The sequence below is a fragment of the Thamnophis elegans genome, chromosome Z (genome assembly GCF_009769535.1).
Source record: "Thamnophis elegans isolate rThaEle1 chromosome Z, rThaEle1.pri, whole genome shotgun sequence".
Lineage (NCBI taxonomy): Eukaryota > Metazoa > Chordata > Lepidosauria > Squamata > Colubridae > Thamnophis > Thamnophis elegans.
In genome coordinates, this window is record NC_045558.1 from 136,156,285 (window position 1) to 136,180,920 (window position 24,636).

At 44.6% G+C, this 24,636-nt stretch overlaps 1 gene segment (V, D, J or C); it reads left to right on the top strand.

Annotated features, from left to right (window-relative positions):
- Nucleotides 1–3,623: 3,623 nt before the first annotated feature.
- Nucleotides 3,624–9,158, top strand: LOC116521972. The segment is given in 2 exon segments: nt 3,624–3,669; nt 8,794–9,158. Coding segments are annotated over 2 exon segments (411 nt in total).
- The last annotated feature ends 15,478 nt before the right edge of the window (nt 9,159–24,636 follow it).

The following is a 24,636-nucleotide window of genomic DNA, read 5'->3' on the forward strand; positions in this document are numbered from 1 at the left end:
GAGGAAGCTGTGGTGAGGCCTGTCAGAACCCCTCATTGTTCATGGCTGACATCCAAGTTGATTCAGCTTCCATGGCCTGAATGAAAAACAAAGGAAGTTAGCTCTTCATGCAGATAGGTTCCCCCATTCATTTTCTCCCCTAGTAAACTAGGAAAGCCGCTTATATTCAACTCATTACTCCGGTCCCAGTTTAAATTTTGTTCATCATCAGATGTGGTTTAGTGTTTTCTCTCTGTGCTATAGAGTGTGATTAAGGCTCACTCACTCCCAGCGTCCAATAAGATCGCACAGGGTGGGCCTTCTCCGGGTACCATCAGCCACACAATGCCGTCTGGTGGCTCCCCGGGGGAGAGTCTTCTCTGTTGCTGCCCCAGCCCTTTGGAACGAGCTGCCCCTTGAGATCCGGACCCTCCCCACTCTCCTGGCCTTCCGTAAGTCTGTTAAGACCTGGCTGTTTCGGCAGGCCTAGGGCTGTTGAGCTTGACTGAACTTCAGCCCCATTATAACTGAGTGCATGTTGTGTTTTTCTGTTTTAAACTGTATTGTTTTGGTATTTTTAATGTTTTTTTAATATTTTAATTGTTTTTATGTAAGCTGCCCGGTGTCCTTCGGGATTGGGCGGCATACAAATCTATTAAAATTACAAATTACAAATTACTGCTGGGATGGCATTTCAGTGATAATCACTCTTCTTTTATCAAATCTAAGTGTGCTTTCCATCCCTTACACTTGTTTAGATTTTTTTCTTCTCTCGTTTCAAGGCATCAAATTTCAACCCAAGTGATAAGAGTATGAAGGAGATATGAAAAGGCCTGGTGAGGCCTTCTATATCACCTCTGACTTCCCTCTCAGCATTTACAACATGAGCACAGTGAGACTCTGCGACGGGAAATTTGAATGGATTGTATTCGCTGGCTGGGGAATTCTGGAAGTTGAAGTCCAGACATCTTCAAGTTGCCACGGTTGAGAAACACTGATCTAAGTTCTCTCTCCCAGCTTTGAGCCATTGGATCTTAATGGGCTGTGATCCAACTACATGGCAAGCAAATTGCAGGATCTTGCCTTCATCTATTGTCCCTGGTTTAAGAGGTCGATCAAATACTGGAGGCTTTTTAGGTTCTGAAATGTGATAACATTAAAAAAGCAAGAGGAGGAAACTAGTTAGATTATCATTTATTTTAATTTTTTTAAAAGTACATATCAAGGTAAGAACAATATGATGCAATGAATTAATTCCATTTTCTCAGTACAATTTTTTTTAATAGGAAAAATAATTTTCTGTTTGGTATCATATGGAATTCCGATATTTAGTGAGCATGTTTTAAGATGATAAACAAAATGTTTGATATGCAATATCCACTACCTATCTTTTATGCTAAATGTAACATGAATATTGTCAAGATGAAGGTCATTTTAAATGTGGAAAAAATGGTAGATGGATGAATAATTTTAGCTGGATCATAGATGGGAGACAGTGAAATGAATGTACATTTTATTGGCATACTTTTATCTATAGATGCAGATCCTAGTGAGTCATAAAAATTGCCTGTATGCATGCATGCATGCATGCATGCATGTATGTATGTATGTATGTATGTATGTATGTATGTATGTATGAATTGTGGGAGTTGAAGTCCACAAGTCTTAAAGCTGTGGACTTCTATGAAATAAGCTGGGTGAGACAGGCTCCAGGGAAAGGAGTGGAATGGCTTGCATTGGTAGATAATCCCAGGGATGGGAGCATCCAATTCTATGTCAATTCTGTGAAAGGCTGTTTCACGATCTCCCGGCACGATGCCTCCAGCACAGCCTCTCTCCAAATGGACAAACTTGAAACCAGAGGACACGGCTGTGTATTACTGTGCTAGAGGATCACACACAGTGGGAAGAAGCTATGGTGAAGCCTGTCAAAATCCCTCATTGTTCATGGCTGCCATCCAAGTTGACTCAGCCTCCTTTAAAAGCAACGGAAGTTAGCTTTCTGTGCAGATGAGTAGAGCCCGCCCCCATTTGTTTCCATCCCTAGGGAACTAAGAAAACTGCTTACATTCAGCTAGTTGAAGGACGCTGATCATTTCTGACCCAGTTTATCTTTGCGTGGTTACCATAGGTGGGAAAGTGTTTTGCCCTCTCTGCTATAAGAATGGGAATGGCTCACTGTTGCAGTATGATGACTCTCTAGAGCACCTAAAAAGGTAAAGGTTCCCCTCGCATATATGTGCTAGTCATTCCTGACTCTAGGGGGTGATGCTCATCTCCATTTCAAAGCCGAAGGGCCAGTGCTGTCCGAAGATGTCTCCATAGTCATGTGTCCAGCATTACTAAATGCCGAAGGTGCACAGAACACTGTTACCTTCCCACCAAAAGTGGATCCTATTTTTCTACTTGCATTTTTACATGCTTTCGAACTGCTAGGTTGGCAGAAGCTGGAGAAGTAACCGGAGCTCACTCCATTATGCAGTGCTAGGGATTTGAACCGCCAAACTGCTGACATTTCTGATTCACAAGCTCAGTGTCTTAGCCACTGAGCCACTGTGTCCCTTCTTTAAAGCACTTAGAGAGGGCTTACAGCACCATCAAGTGGTATATAAGTCTGAGTGCTATTGCTATCGTTCTTGAATAGTACCCCTGTTTTTTTTTTTAATGATAACTATGATTCTATTTGTTACATTCTGTTTAGCTTTCTTTCTTTCTTTTCCCCTTTCTGGGTATCAATTCAGAGTCCCAGGTGATAAAGTCCAAATGGGATGCAAGAAGAGGGGATCACATCCAGAACATAAACATTCAGTATTGAGATGTCATATTCCATATTTGAGAGGCATTTTATGGAAATACTATCTGTTTTTCTGCATTTCTTTAAACATTCCATACTGTTATGAAATTTTTTAAGAGAATAAAAGCAATACACATTTTTAAAAAAAGAAAGAAAGTGTGTGAGAGAGAGAGAAAGAGAGAAAGAAAGAAGAGAGAGACAGAGAGAAAGGAAGGAAGGAAGAAGAAAGGAAAAAGAAAGGAAGGAAGGAAGGAGGAAGGAAGGAAGAAAGAAAGAAAGAAAGAAAGAAAAGAGAGACAGAGAGAAAGGAAGAAAGGAAGGAAGGAAGGAAAGAAGAAAGAAAGAAAGAAAGAAAGAAAGAAAGAAAGAAGAGAGGGAGAAAGGAAGGAAGGAAGAAGAAAGGAGAAAGAAAGAAAGGAAGGAAGGAAGGAAGGAGGAAGGAAGGAAGAAGAAAAAAGAAAGAAAGAAAGAAAGAAAAGAGAGACAGAGAGAAAGGAAGGAAGGAAAGAAGAAAGAAAGAAAGAAAGAAAGAAAGAAAGAAAGAAAGAAAGAAAGAAAAGTAATCAATAGATTTTAAAAACTACTAAACAATCCAGGGATGGCCTTTGTCCCTAGTAGTTAAATATAATTGAACTGAGTTAGCTCTTTGAGCTATGATTTCTTTGTTCTACCAACAAAGAAATGTGGAGAGAAAAAACCAGAGAGGTCCTTTTATTAGTAGGGATATGTAAATTCTGATATAGTTTCCTTTTTAAGTGAAGCAGCTTTCTCTACAGGCTAAATGCAGAAACCTTCAGAGTGTATGGACATTTGAAGGCATTCCATAGAATTCCTCTCTGACTGATCCAAGATGACTTTTTGGCTAAGCTCGGTAATCTTGCTCACAGTTCTCAGAGGTAAATTTTCTCAAGCAAAAAGAAAATTCTTCCTTTCTGGTTATTGTTGGGCTTATATAACCCACTTTCCCAAGGAGCTGCTGATGAATTCTACAGAAACTGCCATTTGTATTTCTATGACTGTGTAGTTTGGTACAGCAACTAAATGGGACAGGCACAGAGTTTAGTTAGAGCTGAAGAAAGGAAGGAAGGAAGGAAGGAAGGAAGGAAGGAAGGAAGGAAGGAAGGAAGGAAGGAAGGAAGGAAGAGGGAGATTGGGAGGAAAGAAAGAAAGAATAAAAGAGAAAGGAAGGAAAGAAAGAAAGAAAAAGAGAAGGAGGAAAGGAGGAATGAAAGAGCAAGGGAGGAAGGGAGGAAAGAAAGAGAAAGGAAGGAAAGAAAGAAAGAGAAAGGAAAGGAAGGAAGGAAGGAAGGATGGATGGATGGATGGATGGATGGAAGGAAGGAAGAAAGAGGGAGATTGGGAGGAAAGAAAGAAAGAATGAAAGAGAAAGGAAGGAAAGAAAGAAAGAAAAAGAGAAAGAGGAAGGGAGTAATGAAAGAGCAAGGGAGGAAGGGAGGAAAGAAAGAAAGAGAGAGAAGGGAGGGAGGAAAGAAAGAAAAAGGAAGGAAAGAAAGAAAGAGAAAGGAAAGGAAGGAAGGAAGGAAGGAAGGAAGAAAAAAGAAAGAAAGAAAGAAAGAAAGAAAGAAAGAAAGAAAGAAAGAAAGAAAGAAAGAAAGAAAGAAAGAAAACCAATTCCAAGCAACTAACTTTCCACTGTGGACCTGTATAGTGCGCTGGTAAAAAAGAGGGCTGAGAAAATACCTACATCAGAGGTGAGTTGCTCCTGGTTCAGCCCGGATTGGGCAAACCAGTAGTAATGGCAGAGGCATGTGCAAGCATGCCCGAACCAATACTAAAAAACATTGGCAACCCACCACTGCCTCACATCCAGAACATAAACTCTTTCAATTCCTCCCCACTATAGGGCATTGTATGGCAAAACAACTAGACATAGAAACAGTTTTTTTCTCTCTTGTTCTATCACTCTGCTGAACAGCTGATTCTCACAGTACTGGCATGTCCATTAACCCATCTTGCATGGCTGTAATATTATTATTATCCTTCTCATCTTTTCTACTACTGAAACAGCATGGGGTCCACCATTGAACCCCTCAATACTTAATCAGGCTACTTGTCTTTATTCTAACTCAAAAGCTTAAAAATTGAAACTCTGCTTATGCTCCTTCACCTAAAGAAAAGAAATAAGGAACCTATTTTTTTCTGTTTGGAAACAGGAAACATAGAATAGTTTTTGCAAGTAGGAAAGACTGGGTGGGCAGCTAACCACATTACCTTAGTCATAGAGCACAGTTTAAGATAACCAAAGTTCAACTTGTAAACAAGCTATAGGTTAGCCATATTTTTAGCAATATATCTGAATGGCGTTCTGACCTTTTCTCTTTCTGCATGAGTAACCAAGATTCACTTCTCTATTAGTTTCACTTTACTTCCCTATTGTGGTTTGGGAATCCTGTATTGTAATTTTCCTTAAATATTTGTAATCTACCCGAAATAACCTTGTGCTGACTTAGGTGAGAAGTTATGACCTGGAGAAGTGCACGCCTATATGACGTCTATATGATTTGTAATAACCATTTCAAAGGTATAAAAACTCTGTCAAAATGTACCTAAATCAGATCAGTTAGGTGAAAATCTACTGGTCTCTTGAATGCATTCAATAATAATAAAAACCCCTCTCCTCTGGAAAGGTGTCGTCTCATATTCTTACCTAAGTAGAACGGCAGACCCTGATTTTGCCATTACACTACTGCCTCTTATTGGTGTCATTATTCCGATTATGATTACTCTGTTGCTTTGCATGCATATTGACAGCTTCTGCACACCGGAGACAAAGTCCTTGTGTTTCTACCACACTTGGCCAAAAAAATGTATTCTATTCTATTCTATTTACAGGCGTGCAATCTGAGGCCCAGTTGGTGGAGTCTGGAGGGGATGTGAGAAGGCCTGGAGAGTCTCTCTGTCTCTCCTGTCAAGGCTCTGGATTCACCTTCAGCAGCCGCTGGATGGTTTGGGTGAGACAGGCTCCAGGAAAAGGACTGGAATGGGTTTCATATATACAACCAAGTTCAGCTAGCATTTACTATTCAAGCAAAGTGAAGGGGCGCTTCACCGTCTCCAGGGACAATGCAAAAAGCCAGCTGTATCTGCAAATGAACAGCCTCAAACCAGAGGACTCGGCTGTCTATTACTGTTCAAGCACAGTGAGAGGAAGTGCACATAAATCTTATTTTCTTCACAGAAGCTCTTCATGTTGTTTCAGAAGTAAGGAATTTGGATTCATAAATTAGGACACAGGCAATTGAAGCTCTCCCTACATGAAATTTGTGGTTATTTTAATAGGTAGCAAACAAATGGAATAGAATAGAAAAACAGAGTTTCAAGGGACCTTGTAGGTCTTCTAATCCAACCCCTTGCTAATGCAGGAAACACTATACCTGTCAATTCATAAATCGTTTACATGTCTATTATAAGTTGCCATGGTGGGGAAAGGGGGGAGCACATTCCACATATACCTTTGGCTAGAGTCGGATCTCAGATTACTACAGCAGGCTTGTGGAGCATGCACCTCATTGGAGAATGTGATTTATGACACAGACACAAAAAAGGCACAGCACACCAACATTAAAAACCTCATCCCCACTGTAAAACATGGCGGAGGGAGCACCGTGGTTTGGGGCTGCTTTGCTGCCTCAGGGCCTGGACGGATTGTTGTCATTGATGCGACAATGAATTCCATGGTGTATCAAGACATTTTGCAGGAAAACGTACGACCATCTGTCCACCAACTGAAGCTCCGCAGAGGATGAGTGATGCAACAGGACAATGACCCAAAGCATACAAGTAAGTCAACACAAAAATGGCTTCAACAGCACAAAATACACCCTCTGGAGTGGCCCAGTCAGAGTCCTGACCTCAACCCGATTGAAATGATGCGGCATGACCTTAAGAGAGCGATTCACACCAGACATCCCAAGAATATTGCTACACTGAAACAGTTTGTGAAGAGGAGTGGTCCAAAATTACTCCAGATCGTTGTGAAGGTCTGATCTGCAACTACAGGAAACGTTTGGTTCAGATTATTGCTGCCAAAGGAGGGTCAACCAGTTATTAAGTCCAACGGTTCACATATTTTTTCCTCCCTGCACTGTGAATGTTTACATGTTATGTTCAATTAAACCATGGCAACATCTAATGTTTGTGTAGTATTATATTCAGCAGACTGTGTTTTTCTATTGTTGTGACTTAGATGAAGTTCCGAGCACATTTTATGACCAATTCATGCAAAACTCCACGTAATCCCAAGGGGTTCACATACTTTTTCTTGCAACTGTATATAGTCATTGTACATTTAAATCCACCCACCCCCCAGCCTAATTTTGGTCGTGATGTAAACCTGATTACAATTCCCAGCTATTCTCATCATTATCTTAATATAATTATACATCCTTACTCACCCCCCAATTTGTGATTCTGTCTTTCAATCTCTTTAAGTAAATGGAGTTGGAAGGGACCTTGTAGGTCATCTAGTCCAACCCCCACCTACCCCCCAAGCAGAAAACCCTACACCATTTCTGACAAAGGACAGTCCAGTTTCTTCTTAAAAGCCTCCAGTGATGAAGCTTCTACCACCTCAGAAGGCAACTTCTGTTCCATGGGTTGATTGTTCCCATTGTCAGAAAAGTTCTCCTTATTTCCAGGTTGAATCTCTCCTTGATCTGTTCCCCATCCATTATTCCTTTGAGTCTGGCCTTTGAGTGCTTTGGAAAATAGCTTGACCCTTTCCTCTCTCTGGCATCCCCCAAATATTGGAGCAATGCTATCCTATCCCCTCTGATCCTTGTCTATAGATTATTGCTAGAGGTTATTAGCCATTGGCAAAGGACTTAACTCTGCGTCTGATTATTTGCTTTGATGTTTGAACCAATGTGACCATTATGATGCTCATTCTCCTCAGTTGTTCAGACCTTAATGCCTCCCAAGTCATGTTGTCGATCTCCGAGAACAGCTGATAGGAAACTGTTCTGTTCCCCCCTCCTTCACTTGTTAACAGACGACAGGCAAATAAAAGGAAAAGGAATTCTCTTTATCAGTTCTCAGTTTCAAAATGGCTGCGAGCCAAACTAAACTAATTAAAGTCTCTGTCGGAAGATAACGGACTCAAACATAAAATGTTTCTTACGGCAAATACAAGATGAATCAAATGGAAGCAAAGCCCTTCTTCCCAAAGTCTCTATGAATCAGGATTACAGAAGTCAAACCACTTTTCGAAGTGCACAGCAAAGAAACACAATCCAGGAACAAGGAACGTTGATTTCTGGGAGCAGGGCGTGGCACCACCAGTCCTTTTATACATAAGGGAAGCCTCTAACGAGGCACATCTGGTTGCAATCACCTCCTCGAAGTCCTCCCTTGTGCCTGACTTCGGTCAGCTCGTCTCCTACGTGCATCCCAAAAAGACTCACAGAAGGGTTCTTGCTCAGCCTCTCTTGTCTCCTCCCCACTGCTCCAAGGCTCAGTCTCTCTTATGTCCTCCTCACTGGCCCAAGGCTCAGTCATTACCTAGGGACCAACTAGCCTCTCTGAGCCCTACTCGGAGGCAGACCCCTGTCCAGAACCCTCCTCCTCTTCCAAACATGACTCAAAAGCCCCCTTGCTGTCAGAGTCTGATAACAGCTCCCAAGGCTCTAGCCGAGTCACAACAGGAAACATTGCCCCTTTTATTTTGACAGATATGTAAATATAAGGACAGCTTCCTGTAGAAATGCGAGGATTGCTCTGTGCCCCTTCATCAATGAAGTCCCCAACACTATTCTCTTAGACGAAGACCAATCCCACTATTCTTTAGACGAAGACCAATCCCACTGCATTACCAGCCACTAATACAAGCCAAAAATTGAAGGGAAAAATGGTCCTTTTGCTGCTGTTACTTATATGTCCAGTCCTGTTCAAAGGTAAGGTGTGACTTTTCTTCCGCAGCCAAAGGTGAGCCAAACTCTCTATACGTTCATTATCTATACATTAATTCACGGACACGTATTAAAATGCATATTGATTCCTAGGTGTCAAATCTGAAGCTCTCCTTGAACAATCTGGAGGAGGTTCAAAAAAGCCTGGGGAGTCCTTCCGCCTTTCCTGCAAAGGTTCAGGGTTTGACTTTGGCAATGCTGGCCTGCGTTGGGTGCGACAGGCTCCAGGGAAAGGACTGGAATGGATTGCAGTTATTTGGTTTGACTCAAGCAAGCAATACTATGCAGAATCTGTGAAAGGGTGCTTCACCGTCTCCAGGGACAATGCTAACAGCCAGCTGTATCTACAAATGGATAGTCTAAAAATGGAAGACACAGCAGTCTACTACTGCACAGCTTACACAGCGAGAGGAAGTGAATCTGGAGATTTGCAAAAACCTCTCCCTGTTATCAATTAGGGTGAAATTCTCTTTTTCAGGATAGCTATTTCTCTTTCTACTTACTTCAGCTGTAGTGTAGACAAATGCCTGATTATTAAAATGGCACAGCTTCAAGTTCTCAAACATTTCCTCCATGTCTACTTTCTATAACAAACTGAATGGTTTAGGCTCTGCAGCATAGCAACAGCATTTACACTTACATAGCAAGAGCAAGAACACTTAGACTTATATACAGTGCTTCACAGTGCTTTGCAGCCCCCACGAGGTGGTTTACAGAATCAGCACATTGCCCCCAACAATTTGGCTCCTCATTTTACCCACCTCGGAAGAATGGAAGGCTGAGTCAACCTGGAGCCTGGTGAGATTTGAATTGCCAAATTGCAGGCAGCCAACTGCTCTCTAACAACTGTACCACCATGGCTCATACCACTTCACACGTACCGCTTCACAGTGCTTTGCAGCCTGTCTATTCAGCATTTTGCCCCCACAATCTGGGTCCTCATTTTACCGACCTCAGAAGGGTAGAAGGCTGAGTCATTCTTGATTTTTATTAAGAATTATTCTTATTATTGTACAATTGTATACAGTGGCCAGTTGTTTCGCCGGATTTGGCATTGGTTACTAGTCGGGGCCCCACCCAGGGGCCTAGGATGTCGTAACGTATTTTCGTAATATGTGTGCAGATCCAAGCAGTGCGGCTTTTTGCATTTGACTGATGGTGATTTTGTCAATTTTTAACTGTTTTAAATGTGATTCCAGTGCTTTTGGAATAGCACCCAGTGTGCCAATTACCACTGGAATTACCACTGCTGGTTTGGGCCATAGTCGTTGAATTTCGATTTTAAGTCCTGGTATTTCGCGATTTTTTCATATTCCTTCTCGTCGACCCTTCTTTCTTTCTTTCTTTCTTTCTTTCTTTCTTCTTTCTTTCTTTCTTCTTTCTTCTTTCTCTCTCTCTTCTCTCTCTCTCTTCTCTCATCTTTCTTTCTTTCTTTCTTTCATTCTTCTTCTTCTTCATCATCATCTTCATCATTATTATTATCATCATTAGTATTATTTCAAAACTTCTCTAATTTCCTCAATGAAAACCTTTGTTTTTCTTGAAAAATAAATAAGATCTTTAAAGACATCTTATTTCTTGCCTAGTAAGCAAATGTAAGGAATCAGCACTGTCGACCTTTGGAAGACGGATATTGAAGCTGGAGCTCAAATACTTATTTGGCCACCAAATAAGGAAGGATAGAAGACAGAGTGGGAAGGGAGCTTGAACATCTTCTAGTCCAACCCCCTGCACAAATAGGAGACACTAAACCCATGATGGGGAACCTATGGCATTTGCTGGCAGCTTATTTTCCGCCTTCCAGAGAGCCAGGGGAGGCTGTCTTCACCCTCCCCGGGCTTTAGGAAAGCCTCCGGAGCCTGGGAAGGGGTTGTGCATGCATGCGCAGGAGGGGGTTGCTCATGCATGCCCAGGTGGGCGAGAGGATGGGATTGGTGTGGGCACGTGTGAGCATGCACTGGTGCGCATGCACACAATTGTGGCACACCATAAGAAAAAGGTTCGCCATCATTGCCCTAAACCATTCCAGGCAAGTGATCTTGAGGAACAGGGGGAAGAGAGATGCTTCCTAGGAAATAATCACATCCATATATCAATACTTACTTTACTTTAATTTAATAAAATTTGTATGCCGCCCACATCCCGGTGGGACTCTGGGCAGTTCACAGCAAAAATAAAAGCAATTAAAATGTAAAAAGATACAATTTTACAATTAGTACATCATCCATTCAATCAAGTGGGGCTGGATATTAATCACAGCCCCAAGCCTGCCGGAACAGCCAGGTTTTGGTTGCTTTAAAACGGAAGGCCGGGAGAGTGGTAAGGGTCCGGATCTCTGTGGGTAGATCGTTCCACAGGGCCGGTGCAGCAACAGAGAAGGCCCTCCCTCAGGGAGCTGCCAGCCGGCATTGTCCGGTCGATGGCAACCGGAGGAGGCCCAACCTGTGCGATCTTATTGGTTGTTGGGAGGTGAATGGCAGGAGGCGGTCTCTCAGGTAGCCAGGTCCTAAACCATGTAGGGCTTTAAAAGTAACGACTAGCACCTTGAAGCGCGTCCGGAGACCAATGGGGAGCCAGTGCAGCTTGCGGAGGATAGGTGTAACATGGGTGTATCTAGGTACACCCATTATCGTTCGAGCGGATGCATTCTGGACCAACTGTAGTCTTCGAACACTCTTCAGAGGCAGCCCCATGTAGAGTGTGTTACAGTAATCCAGTCTTGAGGTGACGAGGGCACCTCAATATTTTTATAAGGTTTTATTCTACAAAGGTTATTCCTTCGAATCACCACTGTGCCTCAGAAGCCTCAGAAGCCACAGTTCTTTGGTGAAGCTTGCTTACTACATTGCATTGTTTATGCTCTATTTATGCAATGATGTTTAAAATAGTTAAGACACCAGTGTCTGGATAACTTAGGACATTGAAGGTAAAGAAGAAAGACAAAAATATTATATCTACCCATGTTTTCCCCCAAAATAAGACAGGGTCTTATTTCTTTGACCCCCAAAATAAGCGCTTGGCCTTATTTTTGGGGAAGTTTTATTATATTTGAGGTGCAGGAGGCGGTGAGCATGGTCACCTCATGGCTGCTGCTGTGTTGCAATATTTCATGGAGGGCTTATTTTCAGCGGAGGGCTTATTTTAGTGCATGCATTCAAAATGAAGAGCCGAGGTGGTGCAGTGGTTAGAGTGCTGTACTGCAGCCACTTCAGCTGACAGTTATCTGCAGTTCAGATGTTCAAATCTCACCGGCTCAGGGTTGACTCATCCTTCCATCCTTCCGAGGTGGGTAAAATGAGGACCCAGACTGTGGGGGCGATATGCTGACTTTGTAAACCGCTTAGAGGGGGCTGAAAGCCCTATGAAGCGGTATATAAGTCTAACTGCTATTGCTATAAAAGCCCGATTGGGGCTTATTATCCGGGAGGTCTTATTTTCACCGACATTTTTGTCTAATGTCAGCGTTAACAAATGTAAATCATCTGGATTTTCCACCCAGAAGTGAATGTACTTTAAAAAACTGCAGAAGATGACATTGTAGTATTTGCTGAACAATGAAGATTTTAGTCTTTGAAATCTATATTGTCACTTAATCTTCTTTGTACATATTGAAAACAAAGAAAAGAAGGTAAAGCAAATTTAACTACAATTGAAATATTGGAAACTGAACAGAAAAAAAGAGACAAAGCGGAAGGGAAAAAAATAACAATTTCTAACGTCCTCTTCTGTATTTCTGTTAATTTATGTTATTTGTAAATATTTAGGCCTACTTAGAAGCCAGGCTGTAAATGTTTATATTTGCCATGCTGTGTGATGCATATGAATTGTTCTTAGAACTCACAATTCTTGATATCTCATGCATCTTAAACATACTTCACTTCAGCCAAATTTATCATAAAAATGACGCTATTGGTCAAAAACCAAACGAGGACCATTAATGCATGTGAATTAAAATATAGTCCATTGCTTTCCTACAGAGAAGACCAAGTTTATCCATGGTTTAGCTCATCACATGTATTTTATAAAGAACTAGCCGATAACCCAGTATTGCCTGGGTATTTATTTATAGGGGGAAATGTCCAGACCAAACGTAATTTCTACTGTTAGATTTCCCCGTTACCAGAGGGAGCCACCTTGTGGAATACCATTACCGTGCCAACTCTACTGCACTGTACAGTAGAAGCCATTTTATGTCAGTACAGTAGAAGCCATTTAAAGGCACAAAAGGCTGCATCTTAACAGAACACACATACTAACCAGTGTTAGGGGTGTCTTACCCCCCCCCCCCCACAGTATTTGTTTCCAGAGGTTAAGTCATCTGTGTACCAAGTTTGGTTGAAATTGCTCAGGCATCCCAGAATTATGCTAAAACAACAAACAAACACACACACACACACCACTATAGATATAGAGATAGATGATATAGAAATAGATATAGATATAGATAAAGATGTAGATGTAGATAGAGATAGAGATAGAGATAGAGATAGAGATAGAGATAGACATAGACATAGAGAGATAGAGAGATAGAGAGATAGAGAGATAGAGAGATAGAGAGATAGAGAGAGAGAGAGAGAGAGAGAGAGAGAGAGAGAGAGAGAGAGAGATAGAGACAGAGATAGATAGATGATAGATAGATAGATAGATAGATAAATAGATAGATAGATAGATAGATAGATAGATAGATAGATAGATAGATAGATAGATAGATAGATAGATGCATGGATGGATGGATGGATGGATGGATGGATGGATGGATGGATGGATAGATAGATAGATAGATAGATAGATAGATAGATAAGAAATTGAAATGTATGAGTGCAGTTGGCTTGCGAAACGCGGCGCCCTCGGCTCCTTTTGACAATCTTTGTTTGCTCTCTTATGCTACACGAACTTTAGACTATTCCAGAGAAGGGGCTGGCTTGGCAGAATATTGGCGAGACTGGGGAGTTGTCTTTGCTGCCTCCCCTTCGCCCCGTCTGAACTGGCCTTCCCTTTGGTGTGGCTGTCCGGTGTGATTTTTCCACGGCTTCGGGGTCTCTCTGCCACCTGGCCCCCTTTATTTATAGTAGCTGGATGCCTGGACTTGCAATCTGGCCACCTAGTGGGTTATTATCATCTATGGAGGCCCAGAGATGTCATCTCAGCCCTTTCAGAGGAAACCCTTCCGGCTTAGGGCACAGTTTCTGGGACGTGGAGGAAGGGAGAGGGACGGAATACCCCTCTCTGGACTGCTCCCCCCCATTGAACTGCTCCCCCCCATTGAACTCAATGAACTCTTGCCAGAACTCTCACCAGATTTGTAGAAGAGAAGACTAAGACAATTAAGACCTTATACAAGCCTTATACGCTTTTGCACATTGCGCAATTTTTAATTTTTAAATTTAAATTTTTTTTTTATTCTAAATTGGTATGATGAGTGTATGAGACTGCATGTGACTGAGTGAATGCGCCCACTTTTATTATCCTATATTGTTGTATTTGTGTGTTTTTAATTATCACGTGGGGACTGTCTGAGTGAACGAATGAGTGTGTCTGATTCGGAGGGCCTGACCGGGAATGCGGGAGCTATAGGTGTGGTTGGGGGAACCACGGACACGGGAGTGGGTCGGAGCATTACGGTCATAACGGGGAGGGGCAGATATGGCGGGGACTTTAGGGCTGGCCATTACCGGGAAGGAGGGTCGCTATGTTACAGCGATCCCTCCTTCCGGCCCTATAGGTCCCACTCCGAGGCCAGATGGCGCGAGTAGTCAGGACCCTGGTCTCCGGCTTGTCGCTAAATGCCAGGTCTGTTGTTCACAGGCTCCCTCGTCCGGGACTTAACTTTGACGAGGGGGGCAGGCCTGGCAATGCTATACTGAAACCTGGCTGGGCCCGGAGGGAGGAGTCCCCTCGTAGAGATGTGCCCAGAAGGATTTCAGGTGCTTCATCAGCCGAAGAGCTCAGGGAAGGGGTGGGGGTGTGGCTATTGTTATTCGGGAGTCGTTGGTTCCTCGTAGATCCCGCCCGGAGCTTGTCGGGTGTGATGCCTGCTGGTGAAGTTGGACCTCAAGGGTCAAGTGGGTCTGCGCTAACGGTACCTGCCTCCCAACAGCGTTGCAGCAGCACTCCCCTCGATCTCGAGTTGGTAGCCGAGCTGGCAGTTGAGTTCCCCGGCTTATGGTCCTGGGGGATTTCAATTTGCCTACGCTCGGTGAACACTCGGATGGGGCGCAGGAGTTCATGGCTTCCATGACAGCCATGGGCTTGACCCAGATAATCGGGGCCCAACTCACTCTGCGGGTCACACGCTCGACCTCGTATTCCTCTCGGAGCAGTGGACTTGTGATCTTGGTCTGAGGGGTAATGAGATCATACCCCTGTCGTGGTCAGACCACTGCCTACTGAGGCTTGACTTCCGAAGACCAAACCCCCACTGTAGGGAGGAGGAACCGACCAAGTGGTTCCGCCCCAGGCGACTTATGGACCCTTTGAGGTTCCAGACGGAGCTTGGGGTTATTCCTGATACTCTCGCCCACAGTCCGGTAGAGACTCTGGCTGCCGCCTGGCATTCGGCAGCATCGGAGACCCTCGACCGGATTGCGCCACTACGGCCCCTCCGAGGCGGCGGATCCCGGAGGCCTCCTTGGTTCACCGAGGAGCTCCGGGAGAGGAAGCGCCGGAGGAGACGCCTAGAGCACTTGTGGAGGTCCGATAAATCCGAACCGAACCGAGCACTCTTAACAGCCTGCACCAAGGATTACATCAGGGCACTTAGGGCAGCAAAGAGATCTTATATTGCCACCTTGGTTGCGTCCGCCGAGTCTCGTCCAGCCGCCCTGTTTAGGATAACCCGCTCCCTCTTAAATAAGAGGGATACGGGGGACCCCTTGCAGGGTAGGGCTGAGGATTATGCCCAGTTCTTGGCGGACAAAGTTGCTCGGTTTCGGTCGGATTTGGACTCCACCTTTGCAGAGCCAGCCGAGGCACGAGAGGACGATTCTGACCATCGCTGGGTTGAGTTTCAGGATGTTACTTCTGGGGACGTGGACAAGGCCATGAGGGCTGTGAGTGCCTCCACCTGTGTACTGGACCCGTGTCCCTCCTGGCTGGTGGCTAACAGCAGGGAGGTGACACGGGGCTGGATCCAAGCGGTTATTACCGCCTCGCTTCGGGAGGGGCACTTCCCCGCCGCACTTAAAACGGCGGTGGTGAGACCCCTCCTGAAGAAACCATCGTTGGATCCAGCCGTATTTAATAACTATCGTCCAGTCTCCAACCTCCCCTTTATTGGGAAGGTTGTTGAGAAGGTGGTGGCCTACCAGCTCCAGCGGTCCTTGGAGGAAGCCGATTACCTGGACCCCTTCCAGTCCGGCTTCAGACCTGGTTACAGCACAGAAACCGCTTTGGTCGCATTGACCGATGATCTCTGGAGAGCCAGGGATGGAGGCTATGCCTCCATCTTGGTTCTCCTCGACCTCTCAGCGGCTTTCGATACCATCGACCATGGTATCCTTCTGCGACGACTGCGGGAGGTGGGGGTGGGAGGCACTGTTTTACGGTGGTTCTCCTCCTACCTCTCGGACAGGTCGCAGTCGGTGTTGGTCGGGGGTCAGAGATCGACCACGAGGCCCCTATCATATGGGGTGCCGCAGGGGTCGGTCCTGTCCCCCGTACTATTTAACATCTACATGAAACCGCTGGGCGAGATCATTCGGAGGCACGGGATAAGATACCACCAATATGCGGACGATACGCAGCTGTATCTGTCCGCCCCGTGCCAACTCAATGAAGCGGTGGACGTGATGAGCCGGGGTCTTGAAGCCGTTAGGGACTGGATGCGGGCTAACAAGCTTGTACTCAACCCAGAAAAGACCGAGTGGCTGTTGTGTTTCCCTCCCAAAAATTTGGCTAGTGTTCCAACGATCAGGCTGGGGGGTCAAAATTTACACCCCTCAGACAGGGTTCGCAACTTGGGAGTCCTCCTGGATCCACAGCTGACTTTGATCACCACCTGTCGGCTGTGACCAGGGGGGCATTTGCCCAGGTTCGCCTGGTGCGCCAGTTGCGACCCTACCTGAATCGGGAGGCTCTCACAACAGTCACTCGTGCCCTCGTGACCTCTAGGCTGGAATACTGCAACGTGCTCTACATGGGGCTGCCCTTGAAGAGCATTCGGCGGCTTCAGCTAGTCCAGAATGCGGCCGCGCGAGTGATCGTGGGTGCACCTCGGTTCGCCCACATAACACCTATCCTCCGCGAGCTGCACTGGCTACCTGTTGGCCTCCGTGTGCACTTCAAGGTGCTTCTTACTACCTATAAAGCCCTCCATGGTAGTGGATCTGCGTACTTGGGAGACCGCCTTCTGCCAATTACCTCCTCTCGACCCATAAGATCCCACAGATTAGGCCTCCTCCGAGTGCCATCTGCCAGCCAGTGTCGGCTGGCAACTACGCGGAGGAGAGCCTTTTCTGTAGCAGCTCCGACCCTCTGGAACGATCTCCCCGTGGAGATTCGTACCCTCACCACCCTTCAGACCTTCCGCACAGCCCTTAAGATCTGGCTATCCCGCCAGGCCTGGGGGTAAAGACCATAGTTTGCCCCCGCCCGAATGTTGAATGAATGTTGTTGATCTTAACTATATATTGTATTCTTATGTTATTGTACGTCTTCCCCTCCCATAAGTTGTTAGCCGCCCTGAGTCCCCTCAGGGAAAAGGGCGGCCTATAAATAAACGCAACTGAACTGAACTGAGTTTGATTGCACACATTTAATCCAGCAATGAAAGTGGACTATAATTCTAAGTGGCCTCCATATGTAACATGGAATCTCAGATCTTCTTCCTCTTTGTCAGCTGTACTTTGGTGTTCAGCTCAGGATGCAGTATGATTATATAGCATTTGGGGGAAAAGATGCAGCCAAGTAATCCAGCTGTGGAGACTAGAATAGAGAAGATCTCCACAGCTACCATGTATTTTCCCTTAGCGCTTAGATAGGTTGGCACAAAGCTCAGCCAAACGCTGCAGAACATCAGCATGCTAAATGTAATGAACTTCGCTTCATTGAAAGAGTCTGGCAACTTCCTGGCGAGGAAAGCTACAGTGAAGCTGATGAGGGAGAGAAATCCCATATAGCCCAGTACAAAATAAAACATGATGATAGAACCTTCATTGCACTTTGCTATGATTTCTTTGGCTAGTGACTGCATATCCAAATCTGGATACGGGGAGGATGTTGCCATCCACACCACGCAAATGCCTGCTTGGATCAGGGAGCTTACGACAACGATGAAGCTAGAAACTTTTCTTCCAAGCCACCTTTTCATGTTGGAGCCTGGTTTGGTAGCCATGAAAGCTACCACCACCATGATGGTTTTGGCCAACATGCAAGAAATAGCTACAGAGAAGATGATGCCGAAAGCAGACTGCTGGAGAAAGCAGGTTACCTTGTTAGGTTCTCCCAGGAACAGCAAGGAAGAAAGGAAGCAGAGGAGGAGAGAAAGGAGGAGAACGTAGGTGAGATCCCGGTTGTTGGCTTTGACAATGGGAGTATTTTGGTGTGTAATAAATATTCCAAGTACCAAGACTGTGGTAAAAGAAAAGCAAAAGGCTGCTGAGGAGAGGATAATCCCTAAGGGTTCCTTGTAAGAAAGGAAAGTTATTACTTTAGGAAAACACCTGTCTCCAGTTCTGCTTGCATAGTGATCTTCTGGACAGGGGAAACAACTGTCCATATCTAAAAAAAAAAAAATAAATAGACTTGAATAATATATAATTGCATGACTATGTTTTTCTGTGGAAGCCTCTATGTTCTGACCCCTTCCTCCGTCCAGTAATGAATGCCGAGACAAGCTTAACTGGAATGTCACAGCACTTTATTAGCAAGAAATCAAAACCTCAGTGGCTGAAAGTCAAGCATAACAAACAGATAAGAACCTTGGCAGCAACTCAGACTTCGACAGATAACAGCTTCTCCAGCGTTAGGAATGACATTGAATCCTGCAAAACCAGGCTCCTCCCAGTCTCTCTTTAAATACTATCTTGAGAGGTGCCTAATTACAATCACCTGGGTCCAATTATCTTTGGTAACTGCATAGCTGCACTCTACGTCGATCTGCCCAGTGTTGCCGGGCATCCAGGAACAACTCCCTTGGCTCCTCTCCACTGCTTCAACGCATGATGTCCGGATCACACTCCCTTGTCTCCTCCCCACTGATCCAAGGCTCAGGCGCCTCTTGGTGGCCAACCAGCCTCTCTGCGCCCTGCTTGGAGTCAGAACCCTGTCCAGGGTCCTCCACATCCTCCAAAGCCAACTCATAGGGCCCCTCACTGTTGGAGTCTGGTGGCAGCTCCAACGGCTCCTGCTGGGCCACAACACCTCTATACCCACAATGACGAACCTCTGGCACGTGTGCCTGAAGTGGCATGCAGAGCCATGTCACCTGGCAAGTGCGACATCACCCGTTCCTCTTTCTGGTGTGCATGTCACACGATGATTAGCTGGCCTTTGCGCATGCACAGTGTTGAAAACCGGAAGAGCTGGTCTTCCATTTTCTGGCATGAGCATATGCGCCAGCCAGCTTAATGGCATTTGTACATGTGCGGCAGTAGCTGGAACACTTGCTGGAAGTTCATGTTCCAGCACGCACATGCCCTCTGGGCAGCTCCTCTTCCTGGTTGCGGCCCAGATGAGCGCATGGGCACTCCCTTTTTGGCCCTCAGGTTCATCATCACTACTCTATACAGACTGATTGGGTCCTCTTTCTGACAGTGAGAACAATTAAAGTAGAACGACTTGCCTTCAGAAGTTTTGGGTGATTCATCACTGGAGACTTTCAAGAACAGACTCAACAGCCACCTGTCTGAAATGGTATAGAGCAGTGAAAGCTAACCTTTCACTTCACAGTGTGCCAACATGCATACCAGAAATGGCACGCAAAACCATTCTGCCTGGAACACATGGCCTCCCTGGCCTCTGCAAGCACGGGAGTGCCAAAACCCGGAAGCCAGCATTCCATTCCATATGTCACACCAGCATCCAAACATCTGGTTTCCAACATGTGTGCACGCCCAAGAAGCTTGCCCAACAAACATCTTGCATTGTGCATGCCCACCCCGGAAACAAGGGTGCTGGCACACACATGCACAACAGAATGCTGGTGAACCCACGTGCGCGAAAGCCAGATGGATGGCATGCATGCAGGCACAGGAACGCACAGAGGAGTCAGCGAGGCTGTGCATCACACATGGGATGGCCCTGCGTGCTGCTTCTGGCACACATTCCATAGGTTTGCCAACATGGGTGTAGGGTTTCCTGCTTGAGCAAGAAGCTCTATAAGGTCCCTTCTAACTCTACTAATCTCTTACCATCCATTATTAAGATGGCCTTCTAAAACATTCTTGTACTATTATTTAAGTATGCTTCTGATTTTCCTTCGTCTTAAAAATGCAGGCAAATTGCTTTCAACTAAACATTCTGGAAAGCATCATATTGAGAAAGACTATATTAGGGGAATGTTGCCATTAAAGTGTTAGTAATATGAACCTCTAGGGGAGTATGGAATACCTTTTTGGCACTGGGTTCCCAAACTGGAATGCACGTGTATGTGTGTGCGTGTGCATGCTGTAGCACCGGAAACCCAAAGACCAACTGGCTGGTGCATGCATGCCTGTTTTATTGGCCATTTTCAGGGGTTCACCGACAAAAGGGCGAATGACAAAACCACGCTTGACTAAACCACGGTGACAAAACCGTGTGTTCTAAAGCGCTCTGACGAATGAGTGCTGAATCACGCCGACAACAGCGCGGTGACAGAAGCGCTCTGTAAAACTAAACCCAACCCTAACCCTAACCCTAAACGTAACGCTAACCCTAACCCTAAACGTAATGCTAAACCTAACCCTAAATCTAACCCTAAACCTAACCCTAACCCTAACCCTAACCCTAACCTAACCCTAAACCTAACCCTAAACCTAACCCTAAACCTAACCCTTAACTTAAATCGCCCTTCTGCCAATGCGCTGTTGTAAATTGCCCTTCTGTCGACATGCTGTTGTCGATGCGCTGTTGTCAGTGCATTGATGACGTTGCGGTTTTAGCGACGCGGTTTATTCGGGCGCGGTTTTGTCGTTCGCCCTTTTGTTGGGTCACGGTTTTCAGGGCATTCTTTGCACCATTTTCAGGATGTTTTTCAGCTGTTTCCAAACCAAAAGCAGCTAAAAAACCCACCTGAAAACAGCCCAAAAAACAGCTTGTTTTTTGGTCATTTTTCAGACCAATTTCTGATCCTCCTGCACCTGTGGAGCAGTGGTGGGATTCAAATAATTTAACAACTGGTTCTCTACCCTAATGATTTCTTCCAACAACCAGTTCACCAAACTGCTCAAAAAGTTAACAACAGGTTCTCCCAAAATGGTGTGAACCGGCTGAATCCCACCACTGCCGTGGAGACCAGCTGGCTTGCGCGCATGTGCATGCCGTAAACCAGAAAAGCAGTTGGCGATGGTGCTTGTTCTCTGTACGCCACCTCTGGTATGTGTGCCTTAGATTCCCCATTACGGCTCTAGAGTAACCAAAATTAATTAAGAGGAAACAAAAGAGGTACATTCAAGGAAAACTAACACATTTTTTTATTTCTTCCATTGGTCAAATCATGCTGCAACTTGTATTTCTGGACCCTGTATTTCAGTAGTGGGTTTCAAAAATTTTTGGAACCTGTTCTGTAGGTGTAGCCTGCTTTCCGGGTCCACTGATGAAACCTTTTCTAACCGGTTCGGTAGATTTGACGAACCGGTTCTACCGAATAGGTGCGAACTGGTACGAATCCACCTCTGCTATATCTTGCTGCCATAAACTCATGGTAAAGATCAATTCAAAACCCACCTTTCCCAATGAAAACCAGTACAAAATGTTTTACAGATGGCACCTGGCACCAATAAGGTTAGCTAAAATCTTAACAAATACCTCCCCAAAATGTTGGAAAGGCAAATCAATACACGGAACATATTACCATTTATGGTGGACTTGTGAGGAGGCTAATTTTTTTTGGAAAAGGATCAAAAATTGGCTGGAGGCAATAAGAGGGGTTAATATAGAATGGAAACCTGAAGTTTTTTTATTAGGAATAATGTCTGTGAAATACAAAAAAGAAATCCAGTATTTAATACTACATATAATTACGGCGGCAAGGATTGCCTTTGCCCAGAAATGGAAAAACCAATTAATTCCAAGCGAAGATGAAATAATAAGAAAGCTTATGGATTGTGCTGAAATGGACAAACTAACTAAAGAAATCCAGGGAAAAGAAGAATCAGAAGTCTACCAGATATGGGATAAATAGTATAGGTGGATGGAGGAAAGGAATAGAGGGAATCAATGAAGGAATATAACAAAACTCAAAAATAATAGTTATGAGTAATATAAGAAGGTTAAGAATGGTGAAATCCAAATGAAACAATAGAAGGGGAAATAATATAAGGTGAGCGGTATCGATTGATAATTGCTATTAGAAAGAACAGGAAGCCCCTGTTCGTATTGTATTGTGTAAATGTGGTGTACGTCTAGGTTTTGTGTGTGTGTATTTTGTATGTTTGTTAATAAAAAATAAAAAATAAAAAACCCACCTTTCCATTTTGAAATCATTCCTTCAGGGCATTGATTACAGCCATAGCAGCAGAATTTCTTCCCTTCCTCCTTTTTTTTATGATAACCCGGATCACAGGAATTTGTGCACACCGAAAGAGGAACCTTCTAACCAGAAAAGAGATGATTCATATTTTAACAATTTCGAAGGGACATTTTCGAATCCAAACAGGAGAAATATATAGTCCCATTTTTCTTGCTGTAATTGATCTGTTAGGGCAGGATGTCTCAAAGATGCTTTTTCAAAAGGCAACTGGACTATGTTTTTCCTTGAGGAAGAAGACCTTTTGCTTCCCAACCAAGAAGCTTCGTTAGTTCTGACTGATTGAGAATTATCAGAACTGTCAGAATGGATGAAGCTTTGTCTTCTTCCTCAAGGAAAGGCATAATCCAGTTTGTCACAGTTTGTTGCATAAATTCAAATCCAGAAAGCACACATAGATTGTTGAATATCTAGGCCAGCAACAGCCAGCAACAGCCTATGCTGCGCCCTGATTGGCTGGGATGCAGCATAGCCTGTTGCTAGCCAGCTACCTCCCCTGATTGGTTCTGACAGTTCTAACCCCTGATTGGTTCTGACAGTTATGACAGTTACAGTTGCTAGTATAAATACCCTGGCGCGATCTCCGTGGTTTTGAATCGCTGTCATCTTTCTATGTATTCAATAAACATCTTGTTCGTGATGCCTGGCTCCTGCGTTTTCCCTCAATACACTAAACTGGCGACGAGGATGGGATCGCGATTCCCGCAGAGCCTAGGACAACAACATGAGCCAGCCACACAAGTCACGCGAACGCTGGGGAAAATTCAGCTGGATTCATTAACTTCTTTATATACATAAGAATAGATGAATAAATGTACAACACCAGCAGGTGGTTCTTCCAAGTAAACACAAGGCAGGAGAGTTACAGGCAAACACAAGCCATTAGTTTCATTTTTGCAGACAAGCCCAGACAGATTGCTAGTTTTCTTCTCAGAGCAGCAGACGGTTTAAGTTTCTGTTTCAATTCTCTGCACAGACTCAGATCTGTTTAAGCTCCCATTGGCTGACTTAGTTTGCTATGCCTATTCATTGGCTGACCTAGTTCCCAGGTCTCTCCCAGTCATGAATATTTTAACACAGATGCCTTTTGAAAAAGTACCTTTGGGACAACCATGACCATAGACATTAGGGCAGGTCCATACTAAGTTTATTTCTCTGACAATTGAGCCATTTGAGACTCCTCCTCCCTTGTCTGATTATTTCCTAAGAAGCATCTCTTGCTCCTGTTCCCCTCCTCTCTCTCTCTCTTATCTATCTGACTGACTGACTGTCTGTCTGTCTGTCTGTCTGTCTGTCTCTGTCTGTCTGTCTGTCTGTCTGTCTGTCTATCTATCTATCTATCTATCTATCTATCTATCTATCTATCTATCTGTCCCATCCATCCATCCATCCATCCATCCATCCATCCATCCATCCATCCATCAATTTCAGTATCTATCATCTATCTATTAATTGAGCCATAGATCTTCTATTGCAGGGGTGTCAAACTCAATTTCATTGAGGGCCACATCAGGCTTGTGTTTGCCCTTGGGGGCTGGGATAAGTGTGATCAGGGTGGGCATGGCCAGCTTGACATCACATGTGTCGGGGGTGTCTGTGGTGACCTGAGTGCTCTGGCAGCAAAAACAGGCTTCTGAGCTCCATTTTCAGCTGTGATGGACTCCTGCACTCTGGCAGCAAAAATGGGACACCCCTAAGGTCCATTTTCATGACAGGAGGCCATCACAACTGAAAACAGAGCCTGAGAAAACAGTGTGCGGCTCCCCGAGCTCCATTTTCACAGGCAGAGGAACCACAGGCTGGTCCTTTACTGTTTCTAGGGTGGTCCCATGGGCCAGATCTAAGCACCCCATGGGCCAGATCTGGCCCCCAGGCCTTGAGTTTGACACCCCTGCTGAAGATCATCCACACCTTCCATTATAAATGTGGACCATCTCTAAGAGCAGAATGCATACCTGGTTATAAAACTCTGGCCACAAAATTTTATTTTCATGGATGGTAATATTTTTCCCTTCAAAACCATGAGGGCTCAGTTCTCCAAGTTTCGTTCTAACAAAGGAGTTGTTGGGGAATATGACCAAATTGACAATATCAAATCCAGCAACCAGTTCTCCCTTTTCATTAAAGGACACTGTTTCTCCAGCTGAGTTGTTAAACCCAATGCATTGAAGGACTGAGTGGAGCTAGAGGAAAGAAGGAAAGAAAAGCTGATGGATTTAAAGGTATTTGAAGATATAGAGATATTGGGAAAGAATTCTCTCTCAATAGAT